Here is a 13582-nt window from a genome sequence, read left to right as displayed (position 1 = left end):
AGCCGACGCTCAATCCACTGAGCCAAACCAGCTAGGGCTAATTTTTTATTTTTATTTTTTTTGAGAGAGAGACCGATTTGTTGTTCCAATTATGTATGCACTCACTGGTTGCTTCTTGTATTTACCCTGACTGGATATCGAACCTGCAGCCTTGATGTATTGGGACGATGCTCCAACCAACTGAGCTACCTGGCCAGGTGAGCTGGGATCCATTTGAATGCCTATTTTGTAGATGAGGACACGGAGGCACACAGCTAAGAGGTAAATGATATGAGACTCTAACCGGATGGCCTGGTTCCACAGCCCACGCTTTCTCCCAATGCATTGCATGGTCCTCTTAAGACCTGGATAGCATGTCACTTCCTCTGGGAAGCCTTCCTTAATACAGCTCCAGCAGAAGACAGTAGTGAAAAGAATCAGAGAGACACCAGTTCAAAACCCAGCTCTGCTACCAATGAGCTGTGTAACCTAGAGTCAGGCAGTTAACCTCTCTGGTCTTTGGGATTCCTTAAAAGGAGACAACAACAGTACCTTTTCTCATCCATCTCTTTGCTCTTTTTGAAATCTGTACCATTGTAACTGTGTTATTTATTGGGGGGAAAAGAATAAAATGAAAACATAGTTTGCAGAAAAAGAGTTGCTGTGTAGAGAACCTAAGTGTGCTACCCAGACCGCCTTCCCTGAAGGCCTTGTTACCCCAGCGCAGGGAGTGCGGGCAGCGGACAGCCTGCACTGCCAGCCCCTGACCCCAGGCTACCTTGCTCAAGGTCGCCCCTGCTCCCGGCAGGCCATATCCACAGATTCCGGAGGGAAGCCAGGGTGGAAAGGCCTGGCCATCCCTGACCAACGGGGTATCTCTGAAGGGCCGTCTCAGCTTGGCGCTCTCTGTGGGGTGGGTGGAGGCTTCGCAGGTCTGCCTCGCAGCTGTATTGCGACCCCTCAAGGTCACCGAATGATCTCAGAGCCTGCTTCTGGGAAGCAAAACCTACACTGAGCGTGGCCTGAGGATGCACAGGGCCTCCTCAGCACTTCCTGTTTGCTATGGATTGCGTCAGCATGTCTTCTTCAATGACTCCCAACAACCCCAGAGTAAGAACTTCGAGCCGATTCAGAGAGAGAAAACTGGTGCCCAGGGAGGTCCAGGAACTGGCCCAAAGGGCCCTCGAAAGGGGTGACAGAACTGAGATTTGAATCCAGGTACTTGGGTCCCCAGACCTGGGCTTCTGACTGGTGTATACCTTAATGGGTGACTTGCACTGTAACACCTCGAATCTGAAATTTTAAATTTGAATTTAAAAAGAGAGCAATCTGCCCTAACCGGTTTGGCTCAGCAGATACAGCGTTGGCCTGCGGACTGAAGGGTCCCAGGTTCGATTCCGGTCAGGGGCATGTACCTGGGTTGCGGGCACATCCCCAGTAGGGGGTGTGCAAGAGGCAGCTGAATCGATGTTTCTCTCTCATCGATGTTTCTAACTCTGTATTCCTCTTCCTCTCCCTTCCTCTCTGTAAAAAATCAATAAAATATATTTTAAAAAAAGAGAGAGAGCAATCTGAGGAGTAGTTCCAGGTTTCCATTACCTTAATTTCAGATTGACCTTTAGCTGGGTGTGGTTTTAAATGCATGGGCTTACAGGGAGGGATTTGGGAGGTGGCGCGCGCAGCAGCATCAGCTATGGGTTCAAATCCTGGCCCTGCCACCTGTCTGCACAAACACAGGCAAGCTATTTAGCGTCAGGTGCCTCTGTTTCCTCATCTTTGAAATGGGGCAGCAATAGCATTTCCTTCAGTGGTGTCTATGAAGATGAGCCAAGTCAGTATTTGCAAAGTGCCTCAAGCAGTGCCTGGCACTTGGGAAGTCCTGGAAACTGAGCCATTAGGAGCCTGGACTCCGAAATTACATCGACAGGAGTTCGAGCCCCAGCTCCTAAGCAGAGTGTGATGTTATGATCTTAAGGGGGTTGCTTAATTTTTCCTATCTGCTATGGATTGCATCAGCAGATCTTTAATTACTCCCAACAACCCCACAGAGGAAGAACTTTGAGCCTTGGTTTTCCTACCCGGAAAATGGGGGTAAAATATTACCTAGAGCAGGGGTGGGCAAACTTTTTGACTCGAGGGCCACAATGGGTTCTTAAACTGGACCGGAGGGCCGGAACAAAAGCATGGATGGAGTGTTTGTGTGAACTAATATACATTCAAAGTAAGCATCATTACATAAAAGGGTACGGTCTATTTTTTTTTTAGTTTTATTCATTTCAAACGGCCGGATCCGGCCCGCGGGCCGTAGTTTGCCCACGGCTGACCTAGACCCTAGGGTCCTGTGAGGGGTCAGTGAGGTAATACACTATGACACATGGTGGATACTGAGGCTGCACTTCCTCTGAGCAGGGCTGACGACCCCGAGCGTGAGCGCCTCCTGGAAATCCTGCACCCCCGGTGCCTCACTCGCCTCACTCGCCTCACTCTAGTCCCAGCCCTGCCTCTGAGCTCACAGAACCCTCTAGAATAACATTAATGACTAATTAAATAAATAGTATTAAAAGTACCTAACATTTATATCATAGTGGCTAAGAGCATACACTCTAGAGTCAAACTTCCTGGATCGTAATCCGGAGCACGAAGCTGTGTGCCCCTGGGCAGGTGACTTTACCTCTCTGTGCCTCCATTTCCTAATCTATAGAATGGGAAGGACGATGGCATGGATCGCACGGACTTGTTTGGAAGTTTAAAGCAGTTACTGCATGTAAAGCACGCTGGACAAGGCGGGAACTGTATGTGGTGGTGGTCCCCTGTGCTCACAGAGCCCTCGAGCGTGATGTTATTGGTACCGGCAATGGTATCGAGTCCACTGTGAGCTCCTTGAGGGTCCAGATCAGACCTTACTCCTGTCTTCCTCCTCAGCACCGGGCACTGAGAGGGGACCTATGATTATCCTAATTGGCAAAGGGGGGGGGGTGGTGTCTGCAGGGCCCATGGAGTCTCCGGCCCTTCGGCTGCGCCTGCAGCTGGGACTGGGACCTGCCCACGCCGCCCGGGCGTGCAGCCCTCCTGCCCGTCTTACCTCGCAGGCCTTGGCCATGGCGAAGCCCCCTCCCAGGAGGAGGATGATGCTCCAGGGGATGGTTTCCTCCGCCCTCTTCCACGTCAGCAGGGGCCTTGTCTCTGTGTTGGGAGCTGGGCAGAGAGAGAAGACACTCACTCTGAGGAGCGGACACGGCTTCCTGCAGGCCTGTCTTTGTGGGGGCACTCGGGGTTCTCCAGGAAGCCACGATCTGGCTCCAGCATCTGACTTTGGAGCTGCCGGGGAAAACCCACACCACCATGGCAGGGCACCTGCTCTATTCAGAATGAAAACAGGGGGCCCCGCGGCTGGGGGTGTCCTGGAAGCAGGCCTCCACGCCAGGACACCCTCCCAGCCTCTCACAGTCCTTCTGGGCAAGTGTTACTTTCATCCTCACCCAGGGCAGAAGGTTCTCTCTGTAACTGGATGTGCAAGGGAGGAAGGAAAGAGGAAGGCTATTCAGGAGAGAAAAAAGCTATGGGAATCTTTGGCCCGTGGAACTATGGGATGGTTTTTAGGTTTTCAAAGGCGGTGGTGCGTGCAGTGGCCAGAACAGGGGCCAGCACACTTCTGTAAAGGGTGAGGGACCGGATAATTTAGGTTTTGCAGCCTCTGTTGCAACTAGGATGCCGTGATGGCACAGAGCAGCCATGGACAAAACATGCATGAACGGGCATCCCTATTCTCCACGGGGCTGGGCACTTGCTATTTTCATGTAAGACAGAAACTGTTTTCTGTTTCAAAAATGTGAAAGGAATGATGAACAGGGAGGGCCTTGTTTCCTGAAACACATTGCCCTGCACCCAATCCGCTGCCTCCATACATGCCACCTCCCTGTAGGCATTGGAGCCTGCAACCCCCGTTCTGCACACTAGGAAAGCCAGAGGCGAGAAGTGTCTAAGGGACCTACTCGGGAAAGCCAGTTCCAGAGAATCCAGGGACTCACTGGGAGGTCACCCAGCAAATCAGGGACAGAGCTGGGGTACCAGACATCCAGGTCCTGGTGCCCTTCCCGCAGCCCCAGCCCGAGAGGAAGCTCAGGTCCTATGAGCCCACTCCCAGGTGACAGAACCCTGGACGGGACCCGGTCAAGAGCAGCCAGGCCACAGGCTGGTCAGGAACCGATGAGGCTACAAGGTAGCCTGGTGGGGGGAGATCTGCCCAAATAAGAATACCAAGTACCGCCCTGGCTCAGTTGGTTGGAGCATTGTCCCATACACCAAAAGGTTTGGGGTTCAGTTTCTGGTCGGGACACATACCTAGGTTGTGGTTTCAATCCCTAGTCGGGGGGTGTGTGGGAGGCAACCAACTGATCTCTCTCTCTCTCTCTCTCTCCATATCCTTTGGTGAGGATTTTTAAAAAAAAGTAGTAGTATTGGTTCATGTTATTACAACATGGCTCATTCTTAAAAAACATCATGTTAATTAAAGGCAGCCAGTCACAAAGAATCACATATGTAACTATGTTTACATTTATGTAAAATATCTAGAATAGGTAAATCCGTAAAGAAAGTAAACTGGTGATTGTCTAGGGCTTGAGGGGAGGGGCATGAGCGACTGCTAATGAACCAGGGTTTCTTCATGGGGTGGTGAAAATGTTCCAAAATAGTACTGATGACTGTACAACTCTGTGAATATACTGAAAACCACTGAATGTACACTGCAAACGAGTGATTTGTACAGTATGTAAATTATATCTCAATACAGCTGCTATTTTAAAAAGAAGAATAAACCAAACCAACTAGACTCTTACTCTCAGAAGCATCCGTGGGCAATAGAGAGACAACTGGGCAAAGAGAAGTGATAACTGACGGTAGAAGAATGGACAGAGGTCGCATAATAATATAGGAGGGGGGCCAGCAGCGGAGGTTCTGTGGGGACACAGACACTTTGAGGAAGCAGATCCTCCCAGGAAGCAGGAACTGCGAGGAAGTGGGGGTCACGAGGAAGCAGACGTTATGAGGGAACAGATGCCAGGAGGCAGCAGAGGCTCCGAGGGAGTGGATGCGAAGGAGCGCACACGGTAAGACGGGAAGCCAGGGGGACGGAGGCGGAGGGGACAGGAAGTAGAAGCCGTGGGAGCAGATACTAAAAGAGAGTGGGCACCAGCAAGGTGAAGTCAGAACTTACAAAAAGGCATGAACTAGAATGAAGCGGAAACTATCAACATTCAAAAGCTAAGGAGCAGTGGAAACTATGAAGAGACCAAGAAATGACACACGGAGCGGATTGTGAGGAAAGCGCCTGGAAGCAAGACAGAGAAGCAGAGATGGAGGAACAAGGGAAGCCTGTTCGGTTTTGCAGAGGCCAAAGCCCACAGCCTAAGCCCCTCGGACCCCGTGCCAGCCTCCTCCTGGGCCAGCTCTGCTCCAGGAACTATTGGTGGGGCCGAGAAATCCTCTCCCTCCCGATCCTTACACGGTACTCCCCACACTCCAACCCCCATCCTACAAAATTGGAACTATCCTTCCTAATATGCCATTTTTTTCTACAATAGAAAATAGTGCCTGGCCGGTGTGGCTCAGTGGTCGAGTGTCGGCCTATGAACCAGGAGCTCACGGTTCAATTCCCCGTCAGGGCACATGCCCAGGTTGCGGGCTCCATCCCCAGTGTGGGGCGTGCAGGAGGCAGCCGATCAATGACTCTCACTCATCATTGATATTTCTATCTCTCTCTTCCTCTCTGAAATCAATAAAAATAAATTAAAAGACACACAATAGAAAATAATTAGCTTAGGACCACTGTTTCCTGACTCCTGGTCCAGAGCTCATCTCACTCCCCAGATAGCGATGGGCCAGGCACACACATGGCTCACCTGACAGGTGGCAGGTGTTGGCACCCTCTCAAGGCAGACTGCTGGAAATCCAGTGGGGTCACATGCTGGATGGAGCTCTGAAGGCCAAGGCCAGACTACAGACAGTTTGGTTTGGAGGGCTCTGTGATGCTTTTAGGCTGGATTTGAATGTTTTCCAGCAGTTTTGCCTCACTCCACACCTCTTCCTATTCATTTTAACCGAGCTTGAGATGCTCACATCTGGCCCTGTGGGCAATTAGGTTGCAAGTCCAGAGGTGGCAAAGCTTTTCTATAAAGGAGCAGAGAGTAAATATCTCTGGCTTTGTGGGCCAACAGGCAACAATGAGGCTATTGCAGAGACACTTAAATAACTAGAGAAATTAAAAGCCCACAAATTTCTTATTGAAGAAATTAAAAACTTTTTGGCCACTGAAATTTGAATTTCATGTAATGTTTGTGTGTCATATTTTCCTCTTGATTCTTGTCAACCATTTAGAAATGTGAGAGCCATTCTCAGCTCATGGGTTGTACAAAAATAGACAGGCAGCTGGATTTGGCCCGGGGACCGTATCCGGTGGCTAGGCCCTGCCCGGACAGCCGCCTCCGGCAGCCCTAAGTGCCAGACAAGGTAGCTGCTCAGACAGAGAACGGGGAGCGGGGGTGGGGAGACTCAGGGTGGCTCGTGGCTCGTACAGTAGGGCTGGCTCTCAGGTCCCAGGGGTGGGGCCCACCTCAGGCCACCGATTACCACGCTCCACGCCACAGAACTCACTGAGCGCGCCGACACCCCAGCCCGGACCACCTTACCTTTAAAGTCGCACCACCACTGGAGAGAGGGCCTCGTGGATGGGAAGAAAAACAGGACGGTGACAATGCTCACGCCGGTCACAGCGTCAGAAGTAAACCTACGGGGACAGATGAGGCCCTGAGTCACGTGACCCGGGGCATCGCAGCAGGCCAAGGCTTGGCAGATTTACCAGTGAGGCTCTGTGGGAGGGCATCAGGGCCCCTGTGAAGGGGCCTGGTCAGTGGCCTCTGGATTCTGTCTTGCACTGAACTCAGCACGGATGCAACCACCCGTGGATGCAAAAGCCCTTTGCCCACAGCCCCCCCGGGGCGTTTAGATCCTGCTTGAGCCAAACAAATACTTTTCCTCCCTACTCAAGGACACGCGGTCAAGGGACTTGACCAAGGAGGAAAGAATCTGAGAGCCACAGAGTACCGGGGTCTGTGGAACCCCCATGGGTCACTGTAACCAGGGTTCCTGTAGCAGCTCTGCATTTGCTCAGCTTCTGTTTGCATTCCTCCTGGGATGGGCAGCTTACTACATGGACATGGAGCTCACTCAGATCAGCAGAGCCCAGATGGAGCCAGCTTCGTGGCCCCACAAAGCCTAACTACCAGCTTGTAAGGATCCACAAGGTGTCCAGTGGAGGCGATGCTAAGCTCTCAGGAGCCTGGGGTAGGCCTCTTCCATTTCAGATGAGGAACCCAAGGCTCAGAGAGCAGAGCAACTGGCTCAAGGCCAGACCATGGTCTGTGGGGAGATGGGTACTGAGCCCAGATTTTCCCAGCTGCAAGTTCAAAGCTCAGAGCCAACTACTAACAAAAGCATGTTTAGCCCACACATTTGGGAAGAAGAGTATTCAAATGGCCAAGAAACTGGAAAAGGTGGGCGATACCACTATACTCGAGAAATATAAATCAAAACACTAACGGAGTACTACTCTGTTTTTACCTCTGCGAACAGACAGGCAAACTTGGAAAGGGTGGTAACACCGAATGAGGATGTTGGAAAACATATAGGGCTGGTGGGAAAATAGATGTTTAACCTTCCAGAGGACAGCTGGCATCATGCTTCAATACTTTCCATGTGAATACCCCTCGATCCGGTTATTATACGTCTAGGAATTTACCCTCAGGAAATAACTGGGCTCTGTACACAGCTTATGTACAGAGATGTTCATTTGATAAGACTGAAAAATAGAAGATGCTTAGTAGAGACATGTTTAAATAAAGTGTTTTTAATAATATATATAATATGTACATAATGAAATACCCTACATCTTTTTTTAATATATGAGATAATATCAATTTTTATGTGTAGACATAAAACCAAGAAACCTTGTAAATAGAAAAAAAGTTTTTATTGGCAGTATTGGACACAATCCAAAAGGAATTGATAAGCTAAATTAAGATACTCCCATTCTATAGGATACTATGCAGTGTTTAAAAAGAATGAAATAGCCCTGTCAATGTGGCTCAGTGGTGAGTGGTGACCTATGAACCAGGAGGTCACAGTTCAGTTCCCAGCCAGGGCACATGCCCAGGTTGCAGGCTCGATCCCCAGTAGGGGGTGTGCAGGAGGCAGCCAATTGATGATCCTCTCTCATCATTGATGTTTCTCTCTCTCCCTCACCCTTCCTCTCTGAAATAAATAAAATCTATAAAAATATTTAATAAGAAGAATGAAATGGCAAACTGTCCATGATCCTATTATTATATTTCCCAATTTTTTGTTATATGTCTCTGTGGGTGTATTAATGTGCGTGTGTGTGTCTACAATATTACACACCAACTTTAATTGTGAATATCACTGGGGAGTGGGACAGAGGGGAGATGAAGGGCAACTAAATTTTACTTTTTCACTTCAGCATTGCTTGAATTTTTTTATAATGAATAAACATAACTTTTATCATGAAACAAAAAACAGCAGATCGCAAACAGTATGTTCACTGTAATCACACTTCTGTCAAAAAAATCTTGTGTTTAGATAGGTTTCTTTTCAATCAGTTTGCTTGTGTTTTAAAAATTAGTTTTACTGAAATATATACTTAACATGGAATACAATGCACCCATTTTAAGGATATAGTTAAGTGATTTTAGCCTAATGTACACAGTCGTATAGCCACCAAGCCAATCAAGTTGTGGAATGGTTCTCCGAGAGGCACTCCTTTTAAGTCAGAAAGGATGTCCATCAGATCTGGAGACAAAGATTCTAGGTGATTTTCACTTTCTTTGTTTCATTCGAGCCGTTAAAGCCTTCGCCGAGATTGGGGCCCATAACGTCTTCTATAAAAGGCCACCCCGTAAATACCTTTGGCTTTGCAGGCCATGTGGTTTCTGGCATGGCTCAACTTTGACATCACAGCACGAAACCAGCCGTAGACAGTACCTAAGGCATGGCTGTGGTCCAACAGAACTTTATTTGTAGACACTGTCCTTTGAAATTCATATAATTTTCCTGTGCCACAAACTACAGGGTGGGGCAAAAGTAGGTTTACAGTTGTTCATATGGAAGATAATACGATAATTAATAAATAATGATGCGAGAATAAATTCTGTGTTTTGCTTACTCACAACTATAAAACTACTTTTGCCCCATCCTGTATAGTCGTTTGATTTTCCCTAGCCATTTAAAAATGTAAAAACCATTCAAAAACAAGAGTGGGCCAGATTTGGTCCATAAGCCTTAGCTTCCTGACCCCTGCCTCAGATGACAGGGGCCATCTGGATGGCGCCATAGCTCCTAACTGTTCTCTCACCTGCATTTTTGACCCTGCTATGCATTCTCTAGTAAATGTCATTGATGTTTTACTGAGTTCTTCCTATGAGCAATTTTAATCATTTGACATGTATTAACTCATTTATCCTCAGAACAATTCTGTGAGAAATGTGCTGTTATTATACCATTTTTCAGATGAGGACACTGCGACACAGATCCTCCAATAGCTTCCCATTACCCTTACTAAAAAATACCAAAATGCTAACATGTCCAACAAGACCTCCATGATCTGGCCCTCACCTTCCCTTCCAGCCACGTCTTGCCCACTTCCCTCCCTCCCCACCAGGCGTGGGTCACACTGGGCTTCAAGGGTCCTAAGTTGGCTCCTACCTCAGGCTCTCATAGACATGCCTAGTGTGTCTCCAGTTTTTATCTCCACTCTGTCTAACTTCGGTTCTCCCCAGAACTAGCCAAGGTCAAGGCCCCCACTCCATTCGTTTATAATTCCACCCTCTCACTCTTTCATTGCACTCATTACAATGTTATGTTGTTGTCTAACTACTTGTTTTTGTCTGTGTCCCCAGCATCTAGCATAATGCTTAGCACATATTAGGCTCTCAAAAAATGTTGACTGAGTGCATGAATGAATGAATGACGTGATTGGGGCTGCACAATTTGTAAGTGACACAGCTGCCCATGAAACCCAGCTTTGTCTGATTTCAAAGACAAAGCTCTTAATACATGAGAACCCAAATGTCTTATCCTCCAAACCAAAACTCTTTCGAGAGCAAAAAAAAAGGAGCCATTAATAATGACCAGGGACCAGAGGCCTGAACCTCGCCCAGGTCACCCCACTGCACTGCCTCTCCAGCTCCACGCAGCCCATCCCGGAATCTTCCCTGTTGGACTCCACCTGTGGGTCCCCAGAGGCTCACCCAGGTTTGAAGAGATTGGACCAGCCAGGGATGAACTTCGGGTCCCGGAAGAAGAGGAGGATGGCGAACATGCAGAAAAGGACGAAAACGGCCCGTTCAGCAAACCTGTGGTATAGATATGCAGGCACATGGTGACCGTGGGCTCGGGCGGTCTGCAGGGTGGGAAGGCCTCGGGCAGGTGCCCACAGTGTGATTGGGCCCAGACCCTACCTCGGAGAAACTGAAAGGAGGAGTTCACTCCCCAGGAAGCCCCCCCGCGTGAGGAGAAGGCTGTTCTGTGGTGTGAGTGGTTCCTGCCTGGGGCTACCACACTCGCCAGGGTCCTTCCTAAGTATCAAGCAGCCCCTCAGCAAAACTATTTATATAATTTTTACTGGGAATTTCCCAGAGTCCTAGGGAGAATCCAGAGACAGAGAGAAAGAGTGAAAGAGAGAATCAGAGAGACAGGAAACAGAGAGGTAGGCAAAGAGTCACACACAGGGATGAACATGAGCGCAGAGTGGGACAAACACAGAAAGGGACAGACATGAAGACAAGTAGGAAGAGAGAGAGTCTGCAAATGTTGGGGGCAAATATCTACCCAATGTGCCCATTTCACAGATTGGGGAACAGAGCCCAGAGAGGGTTAGTGCCTTGCCCGAGGTCGCACAGGAAGTGAGTGGCAGAGTCAGCCCTTGGGGGCAAGCCTGCTGACTCCGAGTTATTGTTACCACAGGAAATACACACTTTAAACAAGGTCCTGGAAGCTGCCCAAAGCAATGTTGAGTCTCCCATGTACCAGGAGGGAAAGGGTGCATTTGGCAGGAAGGAGGCAAGTCCCCACCCCAAGTACACCCTGAGGAGCTTCCTAGTATCTACCCCAGCACTAGGGCAAGAGGCTGACTGTGTGAGCCACCTCCCTACCCTCCATCTCCAGGACCCCATTTCAGGCCACTGGTCCTGATATTCCCCTGGGACTCAGCCCCCGGGGACCCAGGAATCAGACCAAGAGGTAATTCTCTTGAAAGTCTACCGCCCAGTTTTCTCTCCACCCCATGGATCCCTGGATCGCGCACACCATGTGCCCCAGACTCTTGTATTCCTCCTGAATCACAGCTCGAGCCCTTTCTTCTCCAGTAGCATTGACCTCTGTGTCCTTCTTCCAGCCCCTGAAACAGAAAGTAGAGAAGTTAGGAGTGGCTACTGCAAGGGTGACTAACTTCGCCCCAGCCCACCACCACCTGGCCAGGCCTCATTATCTCTGTTCGGGAAACTCCAGTGGCCTGCTGGTCTCCCTCTGTCTTCCCTTCCTAAAAACTGTTCTCCCCACATATAGCCTGGATGTTCTTTTTAAATGTGAATCTGATCATCTGACTCCCAGGGGATCCTTTAGGGGATCAAACAGAAACATGAATAAACAGACAAATCAATGGAATAAAATAGAAAGCCCAGAAATATAGCCAAATATAAATGGGGATTTATCTGTGACAAAGTTGGTATCACAGCTGGTATGCAAAAGATGGGCTATTTGTTCAATGGTGTTGGACATATAGTTCAATGGAACAGAATTGGGAGTTCAGAGATAAACCCATACACATCTGTGGTCAATTGATTTTTGACAAGGATACCACGACAATGAATTTAAACCTCATAGCACCCTAAGGATAAACTCCAAATAGATAAAAAGGAATTTAAATGTGAAAAATATTAAAATATCAGAAGAAAACTGTGATTACTTTTTTTTAAAAAAACTCCTTTAATGGGAAGGCCCTTTTAACTGTAATGGAAAATTCAGGAGCCATATGAGAAAAGATTGATAAATAGTCTATGTAAAATTTTCTCAAAAATCCTACATGAAAAAAAAAACTGTAAGCAAAGTAAAAAGCAAGTTAGAAAAATATTTGCAACTCATATTGCAGAATAATCACTAACCTTTCAATATATAAAGAGTATTAGAAATCAATAAGATCAACCAACACCAACAGTCCATTTGAAAAATGTACAAAGGATATAGACACACAGTTTAGCAGATAGTGGGTGGTGTGTGACCTGCCTGCTATGCTCAGACCCTCAGTTAATTCATCCATCATCGATACTAAACCACTAATAAAAACACATTTTTATTTTAATAAATATTGTCAAGTCATTCTCCATAAGAATTGTGCTAATTTGTTCTCCCATTTACCACATATAAGAGTGTCTGTTACCATACAGCAAAGTGGATTTTTGCCAATCTGATAAGAGAAAAGTAATTTGCATTTACTTTATTAAGAGTAATTTTGAACACCTTTTAACATTGGGGGGCAGTATGAAAAGTTTTTATGTATTCATGGGCACCATTGGTATTCACTTTCCTGTGAATTGACACGGTGGGGAAGTGAGGTCTACTATAGTCACCAAATGAGAAGATAACATGACATTATAAAGACAGTCCTCGGTGTATGCAGAAGACCAGGACTCAAGCCGCCATTCCCTAGTGAGAAGGAACCTAGGTCAAACACAGCTCAATTTGGCTCAAAGCTCAAGTGAAACATGAAGGTGATACCTCGTGAACAGTCCCCCATACAGGAAGGAGATCCAGAGCCAGGCAATCAACAGGAACAGCATCATAAGAGGTAAGGCGAAAATGAACCAGGAGCCGAAATTCACCACGTCACTCTGTGGGAAGGCACTGGAGAAAAGAGGGAGGCGAGAGCCAGCCAAGATCAGCCATGCCGGGGTGTGCGTGTGTGTGTGTGTGTGCGCACGCATAGAAAAATGAGAAGTATGTTAAATATTCACAGTAGCATGAAAGGTATTTCAAATGTTTATTTTTCTATATTATCTGAGAGTTCTATAATGTACCCACCATTAAATGTATAATCAGAATAAACTAATGAAATGAATTTGGGGAGCAACGTCCCAGGAAAACGCTCAGGGCAGCTATTGCCCTGTCTCCCGGGCTCCTAGCTGGAGAACCAGAACTCCATATTACTTAGCATTCCTTCTAAATCCTCTCCTCCAAGACCAGAGAGTCCAAGCCTGAGCAATTAAATGTTGCCGATAACATTCATGTAATTTATATACAATTTACTCCAAATCCTTCATGTTTGATATTTTCACTTACAACTCCAGCATTTCCTCCCTAATTTCTTTAAAAAAAATTTTTTTATTATTGATTTCAGGGAGAAAGGGGGAGGGAGAGAGAGAAACATCAATGACAAGAATCATTAATCCGCTGCCTCCTGCACACCCCCTACTGGAGTTCGAGCCCACAACCGACCGGGTATTGAACCATGACTCCCTGGTTCATAGGTCGATGCTCAACC

At 47.6% G+C, this 13582-nt stretch overlaps 1 protein-coding gene across 1 annotated transcript in view; it reads right to left on the bottom strand.

Annotated features, from left to right (window-relative positions):
* The window catches only part of SLC13A3 (solute carrier family 13 member 3), a gene marked incomplete at its 5' end in the record, with an annotated part of 63258 nt that overhangs the window by 11956 nt on the left and 37720 nt on the right, over nucleotides 1–13582 (bottom strand). The window contains 5 exons of the mRNA XM_081097422.1: nucleotides 3062–3174; nucleotides 6663–6760; nucleotides 10296–10400; nucleotides 11351–11443; nucleotides 12820–12945. Coding sequence (XP_080953548.1) covers nucleotides 3062–3174; nucleotides 6663–6760; nucleotides 10296–10400; nucleotides 11351–11443; nucleotides 12820–12945 — 535 coding nt within the window. The remainder of the gene's footprint in view (nucleotides 1–3061; nucleotides 3175–6662; nucleotides 6761–10295; nucleotides 10401–11350; nucleotides 11444–12819; nucleotides 12946–13582) is intronic.

Source organism: Myotis nattereri (genome assembly GCF_964212035.1).
Source record: "Myotis nattereri genome assembly, chromosome: 8".
Lineage (NCBI taxonomy): Eukaryota > Metazoa > Chordata > Mammalia > Chiroptera > Vespertilionidae > Myotis > Myotis nattereri.
Note: the sequence above shows the minus strand (reverse complement) of the source record. Positions and strands in the feature narration are given on the sequence as shown.